At 43.5% G+C, this 21,896-nt stretch overlaps 1 protein-coding gene across 1 annotated transcript in view; it reads right to left on the bottom strand.

The window, feature by feature from the left end:
* Positions 1-21,896, bottom strand: part of ofcc1 (orofacial cleft 1 candidate 1) — a 420,469-nt gene that overhangs the window by 186,410 nt on the left and 212,163 nt on the right. The window contains exon 14 of the mRNA XM_072248661.1: positions 18,541-18,665. Within this exon, the coding sequence (XP_072104762.1) occupies positions 18,541-18,665 (125 nt within the window). The remainder of the gene's footprint in view (positions 1-18,540; positions 18,666-21,896) is intronic.

Raw genomic sequence — 21,896 nt, 5'->3', positions numbered from 1 at the left:
TTTGCCACTTGATTGTGCCTGTGTAAGTAATCATATTGAGTTAAACTGTTACAGGATCCTGTAATGTGTTGGGACTGTTTCTGTTTTTCTCTTGACATTTTCTGCATTTATTATTATTATTATTAAAATTTATTAAATACAAAAATGTATCTCACCAAACTCCTCCGTCTCCAACCACATATTCCAACTTCTACTCCTATTCAGTCCTACACTCACTCGACATTTTGGGTCAAAAACACCGTACCAGTCCTCTCACTGCACAGATCACTGCTTAACACACTGAGTTCCTCCAGCAAATTGCTTGTGCAAAATACTAGATCGATGTGGGATTAATATTGTATTGGAATTTGTTAAATCATTATCACATGTACAGAGGTACAGTGATACGTTTTGTTTTGCATGTCACCTATGTAGATCGTTTCAAAACAAAATCGCATTGAAGTAGTACAAGGGAAAAACTAACATAATGCAGTATACGCTGCTGGGTACAAAGAACGTGTAGTGCAGATTGACGATAACGTAGAACGGCTACAATGAGGTCAAATTTTCATCTTCGCTATGCAAGGTCCATTCAAGAGTCTAACAGCACACAGTAGAAGCTGTCCTTGAGGCTGATGTGCATGTATCAAGCTTTTGTACCCTCTGCTCGTTGGAAGAGTGAAGAAGTGAGAATGTCCAGGATAGGATTATATTGGCTGCTTTTCTAAGGTAGTGAAAGTCCATGGAGAAGAATTGGTTTTCATGGCTGTGTCCACAACTTCCTACAATTTTTTTCGGTATCTTGGGCAGAGTAGTTGCCATACCTAGCTGTGATATATCAGCATAGGATGCTTTCAATAGTGCATCTGTAAAAATTAGTGAGGATCTTTCTGAAGTCTGGGCTGCCAGTCGTCATTAAGGCAAGTTATCTTATTTTTCTTTGGCACCAGGATAATAGTATATTTCTTAAAGCAACTGGGAACCTCCAATTGACCAGAGACGGCAGAGAACACCATGCAGGTTTTCATATAAAGCAAATGGATTGTTCATGAACAAATGAGTGCGAAGATGGAGCCTCAGTTCAAGGTTTGATATGAAAGATAACTCTCTCAGCATATCCGCACCTCATCGGTTTCAGCCTAAGTGTTGCACTCAGCTCTCTGAAATCAACAATTAATGCACAATCTAGAAATTTAAATTTGAGGATGCAAACACCCATTGTCCTCACCACATTGGAACAGGTGACTAAAAGTCAGGTCAGAAAGATAAGTTTTTGCAAGCATCATGAAGGAAAGAAAAATGTGAGCCAAGATGGTTGAAGGAATCTATAGTTCCAGGAGAAGGGCTGTATTTCAGTGGTTATAGACCTGGATCTGAACACAGTTGGGGGTGAAGCTGGACGTTTCAAATCAGAATTTCATTGTCATTATTACACTTCTAAGGTCAATGGCCATGTAGAGGAACATCAAGGCAATAAGCAAATTAAAAAATGCAGCTTATGATCCATCTAGATCAGGGACAAACTTTGGTTCACTCTGCTAGACTGGTGTTAAACTACTGGCAGGAATCCAGGAGCTAAGTTCTATTGGTGTCCGGAGGCTAATTTTATTTCAGGATCAAACTGTTGAACAAAATCATATACAGTACTGCATTAAAAGCAGAAATTAGGACTCCGCCTTCCGCCTATGGACATGTAAAACAGTTTCTTTATGTCCGCCTTTAATTTCTCCCTTTTCCGACTCAAACTTTGAAATTTTAACTTTATTCAGTCGGATTTTGTAGAGTGACAGTTATAATTATGTCTAACACAAGAAGCACCAAATGAAATCCTGAGGCAGCCAAAGGTAAGCCTAAAAAGTTGCCAAGACTTCGGAGGAGCTACCCTGGGTAAATAGATTAGAGTCTCCAATCAGCTATATCGTTACTGGATTAACTGAACTAAAAGAAAGATTTCCCCCTTTGGAGGAAAAAAATGACTCTTTGAGCCTTGATCTTAAAGAGGTGAGTCGAAATGTGGGTGATACTTCTTCCCCTCTGGAAAAGGCTCAACAACGGATCGTGGATTTGGAGGCTCGCTCTCGTCAGAACAATATTCGAATTGTTGGATTAAAAGAGAAATTGGAATCCGCCAACACACTGGACTATTTTGCTAAAATGTTTCAATCTTTATTTCCAGAGGCTTGCGTGGAACTGCCGGAGATTGAAATGGCTCATAGGGTTGGTGCTCTAAAATCCTCGGATCAAAGTAAAAACAGGCATGTCCTTGTGCGTTTTCTTCGTTTCAGAGACAAAAAGCAGGAATTAAACAGAATGCTCCACATGACACACGACAAATGCGGAGAGAGAAAATGTGAAGGGGTGTTGGCACAATTTAGAGGATAGGTTACTGGAGAGGTAAAAAAACAAAAGAATAATCAGGAAGAGGTGTAAATAGGAGTAACAGGATCACTTTCTGAAATTGCTAAATCAATCTGAGTCTGAAGGCCAACAGTGATGAGATGTTTAATTAACTGTACTTGTTATAAATGCACATTGAGTGCTGGTCTTTTATTTTTATTTTTATTCTTTTTATTTCTTTAAATTGGGTTCCTTTAGGTTTCTTGCTTTATGGCTACCTGTGAGCAAGCAAATCTCAAGGTTGTATAATTTATACATTCTTTTGTGATAAATGCACTTGAACTTGAAGTTTCCTTTGTTCAACTTATGGACAAGTATGGTGCACCTGGCCCAGGGAACATAATCATGCCCTCCCAGAAGAACTCTTCATGCTGTAAAACAAAAGGTTTTTAATCAAGACTGGAGATTCAGTGATCGGTGACTTTGGACAGGTCCCAGCGGATTGGAAGACAGCAAATGTCACGCCACTGTTTAAAGAAGGATATAGGCAAAAGGTGGGTAACTATAATTAGTTATAGTTACCCGCCTTTTATGTTAGCTGCCTGTTATGTTATGTTAGCCTGTAGTTGGGAAAATGCTTAAACCTATCATTAAGGAAGAAATAATGAGACATCTGGATAGAAGTGCTCACACAGGCAGACACAGTACGGATTCATGAAGGGTGGCTTATATTTGATAAACTTACTGAAGATCTTGAAGGAAACAATGAGTGCAAAGGATAGGGGGGAACAGGAGGATGTTGTACTCAGTGGCCACTTTATTAGGTACACCTGCTGGTTAATGCAAAAATGTAATCCGCGGCCAATCATGTGGCAGCAACACAATGCTTAAAAGCATGCAGACATGGTCAAGAGGTTCAGCAGTTGTTCGGACCAAACATCAGAATGGGGAAGAAATGTGACCTCAGTGACTTTGACTGTGGAATGATTGTTGGTTCCAGACAGGGTAGCTTGAATATTTCAGAAACTGCTGATCTCCTAGGATTTTCACACACAGCGGTCTCTAGAGTTTACAGAGAATGGTCCAATAAACAAAAAGTCATCCAGTGAGCAGCAGTTCTGTAGGTGAAAATGCCTTGTTCATTAAGGAGGTCACAGGGGAATGGCCAGACTGGTTCAAGCTGGTAGGAAGGTGACAGTAACCGAAAGAATCGTGTGTTACAAGTGATCTGCAGAAGAGCATTTCTGAATGCACAACACATTGAACATTGAAGTGGATGGGCTACAGCAGCAGAAGACCATGAACAATCACTCAGTGGCCACATTAATAGGTACAGGAAGTACAGAGGCATTTGATAAGGTGGCGCATAAAAGACTTATCATAAGCCTAGAGGATTGGTTTACCAATATGAGGCAGAGAGTTGGGAAAAATGGGTGTTTCTCTGGTTGATTGTCAGTGGTGGGTGGAATGCTGAATGGATCGGTACTGGGTGCGCAACTGTACACAATTTGCATTAACAATTTGGAAGAGAGGCCAGAGTGTAGCGAATTTGAGTATGCCGATAACACTAAATCAAATGTTAAAGCAAATTGTGGAGAGTCTGCAGAAAGTTATAGACAGGTTAAGTAAGTGAGCAAGCTTCTGGCAAATGGAGTACAGCGTTGGTAAAGGAAAGGTTATCACTTTGGGAGGAAAATAGATCAGATTATTATTTAAATGGTGAAAGATTGCAGCATGCTGTTGTGCAGAGGGACTTGGGAGTACTTGTGCATGAACTTCAAATGCTTGTTTGCAGTTGCAACATTTAACAAGAAGGCAAATGGAACGTTGGTCTTCATTGTTGAATTTAACAGCAGGGAGGTCTAGCTGCAACTGTACAAGGTACTGGTGAGACCACATCTGGTGTACTGCGCACAGCTCTAGTCTCCTTACTTGAGGAAAGATATACTGGCTTTGGAGGTGGTACAGAGGAGGTTCACAGGGTCGATTCTGGAAAAGAGAGGGTTAGTTTATGAGGAGAGATTGAGTCACCTGGGACTACACTCACTGGAATTCAGAGAGGGATCTTATAGAAACATGAAAAAAGGGACAAACAGAAAGTAAATATGTTGACTCTTGTGTCCCCTGCTTCATGTATCTGTGCTTTCTTTATGCTTACATAACAGACAACCAGTGACTGGGTGTGAGAACCACATGCAACAAAGAATGTGATTCTGTTAAGCCATTTAATAGCTCTTATGGTCATTCTGTCTGCCACACACTCCTTCCAAGACCCATGTAATGACTGGTGTAAGTACAAAAAAAATGTTCAAACTGGCAGGCTTTATTTCCTTGAAGAATGTGGACGACTTCTGTACACAAAATGATGTCCAGATTCCTCAGCTGTGTAAAAGTCACTCATGGGATCTCTGACTATGCTCTTCCCCATGTAATCTTTACTAACATTATATGTAACCAACAAACAAATGTCCAACTATCCAGGCATGGAGACTACAGATGACCTGATATTCATTCTACTTTATTTCATTAAACCCATGTTAATTTAGCAGGTCCAGATTACAAAGAAGTGTTCATAGCTTTTTTAATCAGTGTCTTTAATCTTCTTTGCAATCAACCATGTCACAATCGCAATGTACACATGTGGCTTGGCAGAATCAGTGTCAAATGGTGCAAATGAAACTTTGCAAATCTTTACTACTGATATTTGCAACTGTGGTACATATTTACGCATCCGAATAATGAAACTGCAGCACTAAGGTCTCAGTGCAACGGGAAGTAAGAATTCAGGAGCATATTATATTAGTCAATAATTTGCCCTCACAGCAGAGTAATTTTTCAAATTGGTGTGTAAATATCACTTAAATGTTATGAACCAACATAGTTGCCTGAAGGAAACCACCATCTCATTAATCCAGTGGTCCTCTCAAGGTGGGCATAAAATACACCATGAAAATATAGAATTGTAACTTGCCCTTATTTTTTGCGGCACACAGGGATGTTTTGTAAAGTGTCTACTGCTATGCAAAATAAACTCAATTTGCATTACAAAAATAATGCAAGAAACCACAGCCACAGCAGGAAACACTTGCATGTCAGGGTTAAAGGAGAAAGAATGAGTATAAGTATTTTACTACACCACCCTCACACCCACTCTCCTTCATCATTCCCCATTCCTGTTTCTCTCTCTCGACTTACCTCCTCACCTCCCCATCACTCCCCTCAGGCGCTCCTCCTCCTTCCCTTTCTTCCATGGTCCTATCAGATTCTCCGTCCTCCAGTCCTTTATCTCTTTCACTGATCAACTTCCCAGTTCTTTACTTCACCCCCCTCCCCTGGTTTCACCTATCACCTACCACCTTGCACTTTTTCCTCCCCTACCCCCATCTTCTTACTCCTCATTTTTTCCCCAGACCTGATGAAGGGTTAAGCCCGAAATATTGACCGTTTACTCTTTTCTGTAGATGCTGCCTAGCCTACTGAGTTCCTCCAGCATTTTGTGTGTGCTGCAAAGTGTTTTAATGTAGTCCCTTCCAGATCCTATTTAGGACATTACAAAACTTATCACAGTCAATTAACTGTAGTCACCTCTGTAACGTCAGTAATGCTACCACCAATTTATGCATTACAGTGTAGAGTAATGTAAGTGGTCGAAACACACGCATCATTCACAATCACCAACACTGAGTTGGAGTTCACTTTAGGAGGCTGTGTCTGACGTGTTGATGTAATGACGTTAAGTCTTTTATCACGCTTTATGTTCTGTGTTTGGTTGAAAATAACATGAGCTGATACAGTTTCCCTTAAACTTAAAAAGCCTCTGTTGTTTTATTTAAGAAAACCTACATTGGTAATGTGGATGTTCTAGGACATTTCCATAGTTACTCAACATATCGGCCAATGCAGTTGCTTTGAAACTGCTGGAGTTTTGGGAGCAAAATGCCGTGGTTCGGTTTGTACAAGCAAGGTCCAATTCGCACTGCGAGAAATCTCCACAGATGGCACCAGATATTACTATGTGGTCGTGTTGCTCAGTAGTTCCACAGCAGTGAGAATGGTGAGTCTGCTTGAACACCCACCTGAATGCAAAAAGTATGGCACGTCGAAAACTCGCCTATTACAGACTTCTGGACTATCAGAATCTGAGCACGCCAAACAGTTGCTCCCCTCACTCTGCCTGGGGATGCTCGGCCTTCAGAGCTAATGGACCACGTGCTGCCTCTCCTGCTAATCACCGTCCTTTTTTTTTATTTTTAAAGAACTCTTCATGCAGCAAATGCCTGATCATGTTCACACTGCCCTCGCTGATGCACCCATAAAGAACTACAGGGAGCTTTGCTAAAATGGCTGCTAGTCTACACTCAGCCAGGCAGAGGTGCATAATTCCTCCTCCTTTCCTTACCTCAATAAGCCCGGTCAGCAGGGCTCTCCAACACACACATGCCCGCAGCAGTGGAACAGACATCAGGTCTGCGCTTTTACCGCGCTCCTTTTGGTACGAACGCCAGGAAGTGCTGACCCTCTTACAGCTCCAAAAGTGCCAGCACATCAGGACATCAGAGGTCTGTGAATACTGTGGATTCCATCTGCCAGGGTCATCTACTGTTCATTATGGAGACCCTTTCAAGGCCATACTTCTTATGGGACCCAGCTGCTCAAATGAGTGGGCTACCAAGCAAACAGCACAAAACCTCACCGGAAGCTGCCAACAGCAACAGGATCCAGACTTACAGGACACGATGGGTGACGCTCTGCTTCAGTGGGCGACATTATACAAGGGACTTCGTCCTGGCTAGACCTCAGCTCGGCACAGATTTCCTGTGTGCCCAAGGACTGTTGGTTGATCTTAAGAACTGCCGGCTTGTGGAATTCAAGGAGTTTGGGTCATTATCCTGCTTCCCCAGTAAGTTCCCCACAACAACTCTGTCAAGTGCATGTACCACCGCATGTGCATTTCCTCGACTGCTGGGCAAATTCCCAATCCTCACCAAGCCCACATTCACAACTACAGTCACAAAACATGGGGTCGAGCACCACATTTCCACAACTGGTCCACCAGTCCGTACCCCTGCGCACAGAATGGACCCAGAAAAGCTGTCAACCGTGAAGGCTGAGTTTGCCAATGTGGAAAGGCTTGGTATTGTACGCAGGTTGAATACTTCCTGGGCTTCAGCACTCCACAATGGTCCCAAAGTCTGATGGTGGTTGCCACCCATGTGGTCATTAGCTTAATAAGGCCACATCTCTGCCTGTTACCCTGTCCCACACATCCTAGACTTTTCAACACGTTTGGCTGGAAAGTCATTCTTTTCTTAAGTTGATTTAGACAGGGGCTACCATCAGATGCCTGCGTGCTGGGAGGACATCCCCAAAGTGGCTGTGATATCCCTATTTGACCTCTGAATTTCTGCACATGCCGTTTGGGCTGAAAACTGTAGCACAGACTTTCCAACGGCTGGTAATGACTAAGATTTTCCTTTTGTTTACCTGGATGACGTATTTGTCGCCAGTGCATCCAAATCCAAACGTTTATCCACACACTTTGAGCACTTAAGCCAACACAAGTTGATCACTAACCCTGCTAAATGCCAGGTTCGGTTGTCAACTATTCAATTTCCTGGCCATCACGTTTCCACAGAAGGTGAGAAACTCCTCCCAGCAAAAATCACCGCTATTATGGATTTCCCACCGCCCCGCACTACAAAAAAATTGCAGGGGTTTTTAGGTATGGTGAATTTCTATCACCGTTTCATTCCATAAACTGCTGAACTTGTGCTCCCTTTGTGTGTTGCCTTTAAAGACAATGCCCCAAATCATGTACTTGACTGGTCAATGGACAAGACCAGAGTACTTGATGACACCAAACGAGCTCTCTCCAAAGCAACCCTACTGGCACAGTCACTCCCAAATGCACCCATTGCCATTACGACCGATGCTTCAGACTAAGCTGTGGGTGCTGTGCAGGAACAGCAAGTCAGAGTCATGTGGCAGTTGCTCGCCTTCTTCAGCTGGCAGCTCCAATTCCCGAAAGGAAGTACACTACCTTCGACCGTGAGCTTCTCGACTCTATCTGGCTGTCCACCATTTTCATTTTCTACTACAGGGTCGCTATTGAACAGTGTTCATTGACCACAAATCCCTCGTGCACGTGACAGCCAAAATATTAGACCCTTGGTCTGCATGGCAGCAACACCACCTGGCCGACATATCTGAGTTCACGAGTGACATCAAGGGGAAAAATAATGCCCTGGCTGATTGCCTCTCACGGCCAGCTATTGAGGCCATACACGTAGGCGTTGACTATGCCGGTGTGGCAGCTGACCAAGCTACTGACCCAGAGGTCCAGGCTAACCAAACAGCAGTCACAGCCGTGCCATCAGCTGACAGTAAGTTTGGGGAAGCTGGGGTTTCTCTCCTGTGCGATGTCTCAACTGGTCATCCTCACCCCTGGTGCCCGCAAACTGGAGGGGTACCATTTTTAGCTCCATTCATGACCTCTCACATCCTGGCCCAAAGGCCTCACAGAAACTGGTTCAACTAAAGATTGTGTGGTACAGCCTTAGAAAGGACCTGCGTGACTGGAGTGCAGCCTGTGTTGAGCGCCTGCGGGCAAAAACTAACCATCATGTTTGGGCACCATTGATTCCTTTCGAGATCCCTGAGCGATGGTTTGACCATGTGAATGTGGATCTTGTTGGTCCTCTTTTCCCCCACCCACAGTTTCATGCACCTCCTTACCACAGTGGACGTTATCAGCAGGTGGCCAGAGGTCGTCCCTCTACCATCGACAAAGGCCACTGACATGGCCCGGGCGTTCAACAGCACTTGGGTTGCCCAGTTTGGCACACCATCTGATAATTCCTCTGACTGCAGTCTCCAATTCACATCAGAACTCTGGGATGCAATGGCCCAGAACCTCAGCGTTAGGCTACATCACACCACGGCAAATCACCCACAGTCCAATGGCCTGTATGGTTTCACCACTACTTAAAGGCTGCTCTGAGGACTTCCTTAACGATGAGTATTGGCATGTCATCTCCAGCAGGTCCTGCTGGGACTCTAAATGGCTTCAAAGGAGGCCCTGCAGTAGAACCTGGTTGAGTTGGTATACGGGCAGCCGTTACAAGTTCCAGCTGATTTTATTCCTGACACCACGACCGCCAGGTTGGCCTTTCAGCAGTATTCCACCCTCCTCAGTAAACTCAATTCCTCTGCATCTATTCCTACCTCCCATCAAAGCGTATAGCACTCTTGTGTTCCTGTTGACCTACACACCATGTTATTCATTCTCCTCTGCCACAATGCACACCTGCATCCCCTTAGGCCCCCTTACAATGGCCCATTCTGTGTTTTGGATCAGAAAGAAAAGACTTTTATCATAGATAGGAAGGGTACACCTGAAGGTATTTTGGTAGATCGCCTTAAACCAGCCCACCAAGAGTTGGAGGATTCCACTACCATGCCCTTGGCATTACAACAGGACCATAAGAGTGTCAACACACCTCTGGATTAGCCAGAGGCACCTGCTGTTATTCCACCCATGGAATACAAGATCCAAGCCAGGCGCCTTGTCTGAAATCCGGACGGGCTCACAATGCTAGCTTTGGTTAATTCTGGTGGGAGCCTGTTTAGGGTAATGTAGGGGTGAAACCATATGCATAATTTACAACCGCTATTCTTAAACTTGGGTTCATTTAAGAGACTGGTCTGACACGGTAATGTAATGATATGAAGCTTTTTTTTTACCACGCTTTATGTTTTGTGTTTGGTCGACATTAAAGTGAGGTGTTACAGTTTCCCTTAAACTTAAAGCGCCTCTGCTTTTTTATTTACAAAATCCCACAACAGAATTAGAACTAGATAAGTTGATTTCAAGTGCAAGTGCTAAGCAGGACTCAAGGTATAACATCTTTCCTTCTTTAAGTAACTGATATTGCACCTATAAAATTGACCAGGAAGCTAGAGGAGCCCTTGTATTATTTTCTCATCAAAAGACAGCACTTCCTCAGTTCTGTCCTGCCAAGTCTCAGAGGTGGAATTTGAATCCAAAGCCTCCTTTTCTCAGAGATGAGAGCACTGCCAGCACAGAGATGGGAGCCTCACACAGAAATCAAGAACTTGGAGCAATTAATTCACATTCTTTTTCTGCATCAATCACATTAAAATCCATTTGACTTGCAGGAGATCATGCCAGCAATCATTTCCAAGTAAAATCCTACATATCACAAAATTCGACTGGACACATACAGGTATAGCGATGTCACTATGTGTATAATACTCATATCCACATTTCCCAACAAATATCGGAGTCATACAGCATGGAAAAGGGCCCATCGGTCCACTGGTCAATGCCAACCAACTTGCCTATCTAAGCAAATCCCATCTGCTTGAATTTGGCCCATAAGCCTCAAAACCTCTCCCTATCCACATATTTATCCAAGTGTCTTTTAAATGTTGTTATGGTGCCTGCCTCAACCACTTCCTCTGACAGCTTATTTCATATACACACCATCCTCTGGTTGAAAAAGTTGCCCCTCAGATTCTTATTAAATCTCTTTCCTCTCACCTTAAACCTTTGCCCTCTAGGTTTTGATTCTCCAAAGCTGGGAAAATGACTATATGCATTCATTCGATCTATGCACTCACGATTTTATACATAAGATCACCGTTTATTCTCCCACATCCAAGGAATGAAGCCTCATCCTGCACAACCTTTCCCTGAAACTCAAGTCTTGGGGATATCCCCCATAAATGTTTTTTGCACTCCTTCCAACTCAATGGCACCTACGCTGCAGCAGAGTGACCAGAACTGAACACAATATTGCAAATGCAGCCTCACTATTGTCTTACACAATTGCATCCCAACTTCTATGCTCAATGCTCAGTCCCTTGATGAATGACATTTGGCCAATGTACCAAAAGTCTTTCTAACCATCCTATCTGCCTGTGAATCTTTAGAAAGCAAATTGCAATCACAGTAGAACAGTATCATCAGTGCATCTAGGAGCAGAGGGCACTATCTCGATGCTTTACTTATTTTTTTCTTGTTATTTATGTTATTTATTGGCCTGAGTGCGCAGTTTCAGAACCCACTGAATGCCTGCTCGAACAGCTCCCAAGCTTCACATAGGCACTGCAACTAACAACGGGTTCTTCGGTCACCAGTTAGCTGCTGTTGTATTCCATCAACAGGTGGCTGAGTGGAGGCACTCCATTAGCAGCCATCAGCAGCTGCCACACCAGCGTCACTTACCTCTGCAAAATGATGTTATTTGCCCTGAAGGAAGGTGCCTTTGAACAGTGTTCATGTGCTCAGAATCATTTATAACTACAAAAAATTAATTATGACAAAAGTCAAAACTTATAATGGTTGGATCTAAACCTTCGTAGCCTTGTGCCTTTTATATGGGTTTTGAAAGAATATAACTGTGCTTGGCTGCTGGAAAGATGATCCCATCATCTTTGAGTGTAGAAAGACATCCTTAATCAATCACAGAATCACAGAATGATTACAGCATGGAAGGCTATTCTGCCAAAAAGTTAGTATTGGCCCTGCAGCAATCCAGCTAATCCACTCCCTCACTGTTTCCCCACAGCCCTGCAACTTCTGTCCTTTCAGATACTTGTCCAGCTCTCCAGTCCAACTCGTTTCTATTACAACCTCTGGTAGTGCTGCATCGTCCACTCTCTCCAGTTATAAGTGGCACCTTTCTGCTCAATCAACTCATCAAACAGCCCCAGGGTGGCACATCACTATTCATGTACAGCTACAATCTGCTCCATGGGTGGCAGGTACCAGAACTCCACTTGGATCAGGATGAGACTGCACAGAGTAGAAAGATGTGTGGCCTTTCTCTGAGTCTTCATAACTGCTGCCAGTAGAACCCGTCAGCACTGTGTGACAGGATGACCCACATCCTATTATCTAATCATAGTCATACTGTGATACAGCATGCAAACAGGTCCTTCCATCCACCAGCTCCACATCAGCCATCCATTTACATTAACCCTGTATTTTTACTCACCCCACATTTTCATCAGCTCTCCATTGGATTTCACCACTCACCTGCATACCAGGGGAAACTATCATTGTGTTATAGTGTAGGAGGAAACTGGAGTACCTGGATAAAATCCACATGGTCACAAGGAGAGCATGCAAGTTCCCTGCAGACAGCACCCAAGGTCAAAGCTGAACCCAGGCCGCTGTCAGTAAGATACCAGCTCCACTACTTGCCTACAGATGATACTACAGTCCGCCCTCCTTATCCGTGGGTTCCGCATGTCCGGGTTCAACCAACCGTGGATCGGGAAAACCCGGAGGTTCTCTCTCCAGCACTCGTTGTTTGAGCATTGTTCGCGTCGCGTCCCGTTCGGTCACTACTTTGGAAGGAGTTTAAGGCTAGTAGGGGATGGCTGGCTAGCTATGTAAAGCGCTACAGCCTCAAGAACTTAAAGATCACGGGAGAATCGGCATCGGCTGATGCCGAGGCGGCACCAGTGTTTCCAGAAGAAGATGGTTGCGTCTGTACTGAACACGTACAGACTTTTTTTTCTTGTCATTATTCCCCAAACAATACAGTATAACAACTATTTCCATAGAATTTACATTGTATTAGGTATTATAACTAATCTAGAGATGATTTAAAGTATACGGGAGGATGTGCATAGGTTATATGCAAATACTACACCATTCTATATAAGGGACTTGCGCATCCGCGTTTTTTGGTATCCGCGGGGGATCCCGGAACCAATCCCCACAGATAAGGAGGGCCAACTGTATTCTTAGTACCAAAAGGAAGCCTTTGCTGGACATGATCCGGAGCTACAAGTGATCTAAAATACAGTTCTCTGCAAAAGTCTTAGAGATATATAAATAAACCAGGGTGCCTAAGACTTTTGCACAGTACTGTATTTGTCAATGTGGAGCAGAGCGAGTTTGTAAATCTGGCAGGAGCAAATAAGGTTGGGAATGGTGAGGAGGGAGTGCCGTGGGAGGGGTGTGGAACTGGTGGTAGAGAAGGAATGTCAGGAGTAGTGGTAGGGGGTGGTGTGGGTGCAGACACATCCAGTCCTGAGACTCCAGGCAAGGTCATTTGATTCCAAGCACTTGGTTTATTGATCATTGCAGAATGTCTCTGCGGTGCTTCCAGCCCTCTCCGTTCTCCTTTCCCCACCACACTCACTCTCAGTCCACAATAGAGACTCATATCAGAATCGAGTTTATATCACTCACATATGTCATGAAACTTGTTTGCTATTTGTGGCAGTAGTACAGTGCAATACATAAATCGCTACAGTACTAGACCTAAGACTTTTGCAGAATACTGTACATAGTTCCCTGAAGTGGTGGCAAAGTCAGACAGAGGCGAAGAAGGTGTATGGCATACTTGCAATGAATACAGGAGCTGGGATATCATATGACAGCTCTATGAGACATTGGCGATGCAACACCGAGTATATTGTGTGCAGATCTGGTCATAATACTATGAGAAATGCATAAGCCGGAGAAGGTAGAGTAAAAATTCATAAGGCTATTGCAGAGACTGGAGGGCTTGAGGAGAAACTGGACAAGCTTAGACTGTTTTCCACAAACAGAAGAAGGATGAAGGGTTTCTTTTTAGATGCTTATACAATCATGAGTAGTGATGGGCAGAATCTTTTTCCAGGGCAGGGGAACCTGAAAACGACAGGGTATTGGTTTAAGGTGAGAGAAAAATGTTTTTATGGTGATCTAAGGAGCAGGATTTGTGCACAGATGATGGGGGTTACATAGAACAAGCTTCCAGAGGATCTTGCAGAGGTGAGAACAATCACAGCATTTAAAAGGCATGTACATAAATTTTTAAAAAAAGGTTTAGAGACACATGGGCCAAATGTAGGCAAATGGATCCAGCTTAGTTATGAATCTTCATTACCATGGACAGGTTGGGCCAAAAGGCCCCTTTTCAATCCTGTATAACTAAAATTCAAAGAGGAGTTAGACAGGGATGCGTTGCCTCACTGGAATTGTTTAATATCTATAGCGAAATGATTCTCAGAGAAATAGAAGACCTAGATGGGATAAAAATTGGAGGTGTTAACATCAACAATATAAGATATGCAGGCAATACCACCCTAATAGCAAGTGCTGCAGAAGACCTACAAATCCTCCTAGACAAAGTAGTACAAACAAGCGCAGATTTTGGTCTAACCGTCAACTGTGAAAAAAACAAATGTACAGTAATATCAAAACAACAGGATACTCCCAACTGCCAATTGTACATCGGTAACCAAGAGATTGAACAAAACACCAGCTTTAATTACCTTGGTAGCTTTATATCACAAGATGCTAGAAGTAAAGTAGAAATAAAAAGAAGAATTGCCATTGCCAAAACCAACTTCCAAAAAATGAAACCCATTTTTACCAACAGACACATTTCTATGACAACAAGGCTTAGGCTACTAAAATGTTACATCTGGTCAATCTTGCTGTATGCTTCCGAAACATGGACTATAACACCAGAACTGCAAAGAAACTTAGAAGCAACAGAAATGTGGTTTCTTAGAAGAATGCTGAAAATATCATATAGAGATAGGGTAACTAATGAGACAGTACTCCAACATGCCCATACAAAAAGATCTTTAATCAGAACAGTAAATGAGAGGAAACTTAAAGTTCCTGGGTCATGTCATCAGGAAGGGAGAAATAGAATGCCTTGCATTACAAGGCCATATGCCTGGGAAATGCGAAAGAGGAAGGCAAAGAAGAAAATATATAGACACTGTGAAAGAGCTAACAGGTCTAAGTGTGCGAGATATCATTGACACTGCAAGGGATCGTTCGATGTGGAGTGCCATGATCGCCCAAGCGTGGAGCGCGCAAGGCACATGAAGAAGAAGATAACTAACTATAACCACAGTTCAATAAGGTTACAGTCAATGAGTAAGGAAACTAGCACAGAGATTCAATTCATTCGATTCGACAAGTACTGGAAGACAGTACGATTTTGCAGCTTCATACAATAGAAGATTTACGCTCAGGGACCACTTCAAGTACCTCCTGTATCTAATAAATTGGCCATTGAATATGTGTTTATAGTCTTCTGCTGCTGTAGCCCATCCATTTCAAGGTTCAACACGTTGTGCATTCAGAGATGCTCTTCTGCACTCCACTGTTGTAATGTGTGGTTATTTGAATTACTGTCACCCTCTTGTCACCTTGAACCATTCTGGCCATTCTCCTCTAACCTCTCTCATTAACAAGGTACTTGCGGCAACGGAACTATTGCTCACTGGATTTCTTTGTACTATTCTCTATAAACTCTAGAGACTGCCATGTGTGAATCTTCCAGGAGATCAGCACTTTTTGAGATACTCAAACCACCCCATCTGACACCAACATTCATTCCACGGTCAAAGTCACTTAGATCACCAAAAATTGAAATACATTCACTAGTGGGTAAGGAGTTCCACTAAATACCAGTACACAGATATGCTCCAGTGATCTGTCTGCACATTACTAGAGAAAGATTTCCAAGCACACATTATGTCAGGCTTTTAGGGAGGAAGCAGAGCAACAACTTCTTGTTTGCTCACTGCTGCTAACAAAACTACACTACTTGGCATACCATCTGGACCTCTTAAAATAGTAGCATCCTGGAAGAGCTGGAAGTCTCTCGGTGGACTGGCACTGAGAAATACCAGAAGCAGGTTCCCCACCCTGCTGGTAATATATCCTGAAATTGTGACAACAAAGTTGTATAATCGGAGAGAGGATCTGAACACTTGCACACCTGCACTAATATAGAACTCAAAAGATGGTTTCAGATTTTCAGAATTGACCCTATGAGTGGTTGCTTTAATTGCACCCCCATCAAAGATGCAAGTTAAGGCTGGGTCCCTTTAAGAGGAGACACAAGAGATTGAAGATGCTGCAATCTGGAGCAACACACGAACTGATGGATGTACTCAGTAGGTGAGACAGCATCTATGGCGGGAAATGGACTTCCAATGTTTTGGGTCAACATGTTCATCTGGACCCTGAATTCCTCCAGCAGTTTGCGTGCTGTGCTAAATTTGTTAAAGCCTGCCTCTCTGTTTGTGGTCCATACTGTTTCCATTCTGCACGTGCAAACCAGAGGCAGCAGCAGAATGAAATGTGCAATGTTTGACATGGGATGGTAATCCAGGTCCCAGAATGCTTTCTATATGAATGATACACAAGAACACTTACAACCAAACAACTGAATAGTCACAAGCAATTGGGTTTCGCTGTTAATTCAGTACCGCAAGTCAATCCCTTAGATGTTAACAATAAGACACTATGATCGTGATTGCACTGGGGAGATTCACCAGAGGTGGCCTGAAGTAGTTTCTGTTATCAGGAGAGACTGGAGAAGCTGGCTTGGCTGAGGGCGTACCCGAATGAGGTGAACAAAATTCGGAGGGGTATAGATAGGACTGATAATGGGAAACCACTGTTCAATCTTTGAATCTAATCAAGACTTTCAAACATTGTAGGGACAATTTCTGAATTATTTTCAAAACCTTTGATTTGCTGTTAAAGCACAGATGATGACTAACAATCTTTTTTCTTTTTTTTCTCTTATTCAGCTTCGGTCTTGGTAGTGGGTTAGATTTTTTTAATATAAAAAAATTATTATTTTTCAATGTTACAAACTAATTAATTTGTACGAATATAGGGTAAGGAGTCTTTATATGCAATTTAGTTTAATGTATTGACATATATGTTTTTTTTCCTGTACTCTGTATTCTTATATATTAATTAATAAAAATATTGGAAAGAGATAATGGGAAACCAGGATAAGATTTAAGATAACACACACCAAATGCTAGAGGAACTCAGCAAGTCAGGCAGCTTCTATGGAAATGAATAGATAATCAATGTTTAGGGCCGAGACCCTTCTTCAGGATTGAGAAGGAAGAGGGAAGATGCCAAAATAAAAAGGTGAGGGAGTAGGGGAAAGAGGCTAGCTGGAAGGTGATAGGTGAATAAAGGTGGGTGGGAAAGGCAGGAGAAGAAGGAATCTGATAGGAGAGGAGAGTAAACCATAGGAGAAAGGGAAGGAGGAGGGGGGCCCAGGGAGATTGATATGTAGGTGAGAAGAAGTAAAAGGTCAGAGTGGGCGATAGAGGAAAGATGGAGGGGGGGGAATAAGCTTACTAGAAGGAGAAATCGATATTCATGCCATCAGGTTGGAGGCTACCCAGACAGAATACAAGGTTATGCTCCTCCACTCTGAGGGTGGACCCATCTTGGCATGAGAGGAGGCCAGGGACCGACACGTCAGAATTAAAATGACTGGCCACCGGGAAGTCCAGCTTGTGGCGGATGGTGCGGAGGTGCTCAATGCAATGGTTCCCCAATTTACGACGGGTCTCACTAATGTAGAGAAGTTGAGCATCAGGCGCACCGGACGCAGTCGATGACTCCAGCAGACTCACAGGTGAAGAGTGGAAGGACCGTTTGGGGCCCTGAATGGAGGCAAGGAAGGAGATGTTCAGGCAGGTGTAGCATGTAGGCCGCTGCAAATGGACAAGGGAATCACGAAAGGGAGTGACCCTGTGGAAAGTGGAATGGGGGAGGTAAAGATATGTATGTTTAAAAAGGTTCTGAGGAAGAATTCTTTCACCCTGAGAGCGGCTGGAATGTGGAATACTGTGACTGAGTGGGTGGTGAAGGTATGCACTCTTATAACATTTAATAAGTATCTAGATGAGCAATTGAATGGTCAACATATTGCAATCTGCAGATGGTGATGGAATTAGAAAAGTATTTGGTGGTCAGCATGCACATGGTGGATTGTACAGACTGTTTTGATGCTGTGTGACTCCATGTGACTCTTTGTAAGATCAGAATGTATTTTCTTCTGGTTTGTACACAGTTAAACTACACGCATATACTTTTTCCTCACATAATCAGTATTCAAAGGTAAGATTTAGTTTCTTTTTGACAATGCCACTTTTAACTTTATTCTTGTACCTAGCTAATCTAATTAACACAATTTTTTAACACTGATCTTTTCATAATAGAAAAGTCAATCAAAGAACAGGTACCATAATCCCCCTGCTTTGAGCTATGCAGCAGATTAGGAAGGGAACCAATTAAACCCAGTTCTAGGTGCCAAAAAGATAACCTAGATAAAGATAATGAAAGCATTTTTGAAGATTGCACTGCAAAGCTCTGACTACATTCTTAAGAATGGATAGTTTTAAACCAGCACTCACACAATAGAGAATCGGTATTGGTCCAAGTCTTCTAGGCATGGTGACTCTGTAGAGAATCTGCTTTGTTCAACAGGGCTCTGGCACTTATCCTTCCCATTAAACTCAGCCAGGTTATGATGACTTCCCTGCAAACAAAAGGCAAAATGTGTAATGTCCATCACTGTAAAAATGCTGCACTACGAACAACAGATGCTGCACAACTAAAAACATTCCTTTTGCTACCCCTTCAACATTATCAAACAAAAACTGATGCAAAGCCACCCATTGGGGATGTTTTGGGGAAAGTCAACAATCTGCTCAAAGAGGGACATATCCAAAACATGTACTTGCCATAGACAGAGTGCAGCAAAGATTCATTAGGCTGGTTCCAGGATAGAGAACAATTAAAAACAGGAGCAGGAGTTGTCACAACCACAGAGTCTGGGCACCCTCACAAGTGGGCAGCTGAAAGGGGTCTGCAATCACTCTCTTGAGTATGCATGTTCCAGCTAATTAGTTACTTTGTAGTTGTATTTCACTCCCTTCCTTTCGTTTCAGTCTTGTTAAGTCTTGACTGAAGCACAGAGATGGCAACACTCCCTGCTTACCTTGTCCACATCCCAGGAAGGAAGATGGCAATTTATATTGATGCTGCAAAGGAGCGGTATTACTTTATTATTAAGTTACTCCTCCACCAGGCAGATACTCCAATGACCTGAAAGGCTACAGCAACTTTATTACTCAGTGTAAGCTGACTTTCCACACCCAGTCAGGTTGGTTCGGTGATGATGCATGAAAACTGGCTTACATGGAGAATCTCTTAGGTGGACCCACACTCAACCTGTCTAATTCTCTACAAGAGCAAGGTTTCCCTGCAGTCCAGTCTTTCCAACAATTCACAGTTGAGTTCAAGAGGGTGTTTGATCTTCCAGTAAAGGGTCAGGAAGCTGCCTACCAACTCCTAGACCTACGTCAAGGGAATGGGACAGTGAGGGACGATGCAGTGAAGTTATGCATGATTGTGGTTGGGATGGGGTGGAACGAGAGATTCCTCATCATTGCTTTCCAACATGGGCTGAAGGCAGATGTCCTGCATGAGATGAACTGGACAGCCTGGATGACCTGATAAATCTGGCAATTTGAATACACAACTGGGCAACCAATGGCAGAGTGAGACAATGCCCTCAGCCTCCTGCATTTTAGATTATGGTCCGTCTTCACCCTCTCTCACACTACATAGTACATAGTTAGTGGAGGAGCCTATGCTTCTTTGTCTTTATCAAGCTCTGTCCCTGCATTGATTATCAGTCCCTCAACAACATCATGGTGAAAAACCACTACGCTCTTCACATCTGAGGAGGGGACAAGTGGAAGACAGCATTCAACACCTCCAGTGGCCACTATGAGTATTTTGTGATGCCATTTGGTCTGGCCAAATCCCTGGGCATTTTTCAGGCCCTGGACAATTATGTGCTCCAGGACATGTTGAATCAGTTTGTTTGTGTGTATTTGGACTTCATTCTCATCTATTACTGCTCTAATCAGGAACACATCCAGCATGTCCTGAGATGTGTATGCCAAGCCAGAGAACTGTGAGCTCTACAAAGAGCAGGCATTATCCTTGGGCTACATCCTCACCACTTCCAGTGTTCAAATGGACCCATGTAAATTTCAGGCAGTCACAGAGTGGCCCAAGCCAACTACAGTCAAACAGATGAAGCGTTTCATGGGTTTTGCAAACTTTTTTCACAGCTTCATCAGAAATTCCAGTTTCATTGCAGCCTCCATAAATGCACTCACCAAGCAGACCTCTACAGGATTTCGATGGACAAGTGAAGCAAACCAAGCATTCTCAGAACTAAAGCAATGCTTAACCACCTCCCCAGTCCTGCAACATCTGGACCCATCCTAACCATTCATCATCAAAGTTAATGCATCAGATGTTCAGAGTCAGAATCAGGTTTATTATCACCGGCATGTGACGTGAAATTTGTTAACTTAGCAGCAGCAGTTCAATGCAGTACATAATATAGAAGAAAAATAAACAAAATAAAATAATAATAATAATAAATAGGTAAATCGTATACGTATATTGAATAGATTAAAAATTGCACAAAAAACAGAAATAATACATATTAAAATAGTGAGGTAGTGTGCAAGGGTTCAATGTCCATTTAGGAATCGGATGGCAGAGGGTAAGAAGCTGTTTCTGAATCACTGAGTGTGTGCCTTCAGGCTTCTGTATCTCCTACTTGATGGCCACAGTGAGAAAAAGGCATGCCCTGGGTGCTGGAGGTCCTTAATAAAGGACGCTGCTTTTCTGAGACACCGCTCCTTGAAGATGTCCTGGGTATTTTGCAGGCTAGTGCCCAAGATGGAGCCGACTAAACTTACAATCCTCTGCAGCTTATTCCAGTCCTGTGCAGTAGCCCCCCCCCCCATACCAACAATGTTGGTTCTTCCAACAATGGCATTGGAGCTGCACTGTCCCAGTGTTCTTCTGCTGAAAAATCGGCTGCAGCCCTGTCCTTTATTTTCCCGTCCAAGAACCAAGGCAATCAAGGAGGCCCTAGAGGCACTGGAGGGGGGCAGCGCACCCCTTTCTGGCATGGACAGAGCAGAAGAACCTCTCCTACACTGGTGTTGCCAAGAAACTCAACTCACATTGAGCCCCACACATCAAAGTTGCTGGTGAACGCAGCAGGCCAGGCAGCATCTCTAGGAAGAGGTACAGTCGACGTTTCAGGCCAAGACCCTTCATCAGGACTAACTGAAGGAAGAGTTAGTAAGAGATTTGAAAGTGGGAGGGGAGGGGGAGATCCAAAATGAGACCCATCGAGCCCACTGGGCTCTCTTCTTCAGCCAGTTTAATTTCACCCTGGCAGACAGAATACCATGAGTGATGCTCCCTCCCACCAGCTTGCTATCGCTGAGGACAACATCAATCCACAGTACATCCTTCCTCACTCATGCACAGTTCCCCTGATGATCTGGGGGAACAGAAGCAGAGGTGAGGGCTGCCCAACGGTTGGATCCAGGCCCAGGTGGCTGTTTGTCCCCTGTCCCAACCGACCACTTGTCATTGCCACTGTGTGCTCCAGAGTATTGGAGTGGAGTCACTCTTCCCATCTGCGGATTCAACAAATTCTGGAATTGATAGAGACGATTTTGGTGGTTATCTATGTCCCAGGTTGTCCACTACTTCCACCTCTGCCTGTCCCATTTGTGCCCTGAATGAAACATCACAACAGCTCCCTGCCAGTCGGCTCTGCCTGCTGACAGTGCCTCACCTCCCCTGGTCCTATCTTTCATCACTGGCCTGCCTCCATCTGATGGAAACACGACCATTCTGTTTGTTGTAGACCGGTTCTCCAAGG

The sequence above is a fragment of the Mobula birostris genome, chromosome 1 (genome assembly GCF_030028105.1).
Source record: "Mobula birostris isolate sMobBir1 chromosome 1, sMobBir1.hap1, whole genome shotgun sequence".
Taxonomy (NCBI): domain Eukaryota; kingdom Metazoa; phylum Chordata; class Chondrichthyes; order Myliobatiformes; family Myliobatidae; genus Mobula; species Mobula birostris.
This window is presented reverse-complemented; position numbering and strand designations above follow the sequence as displayed.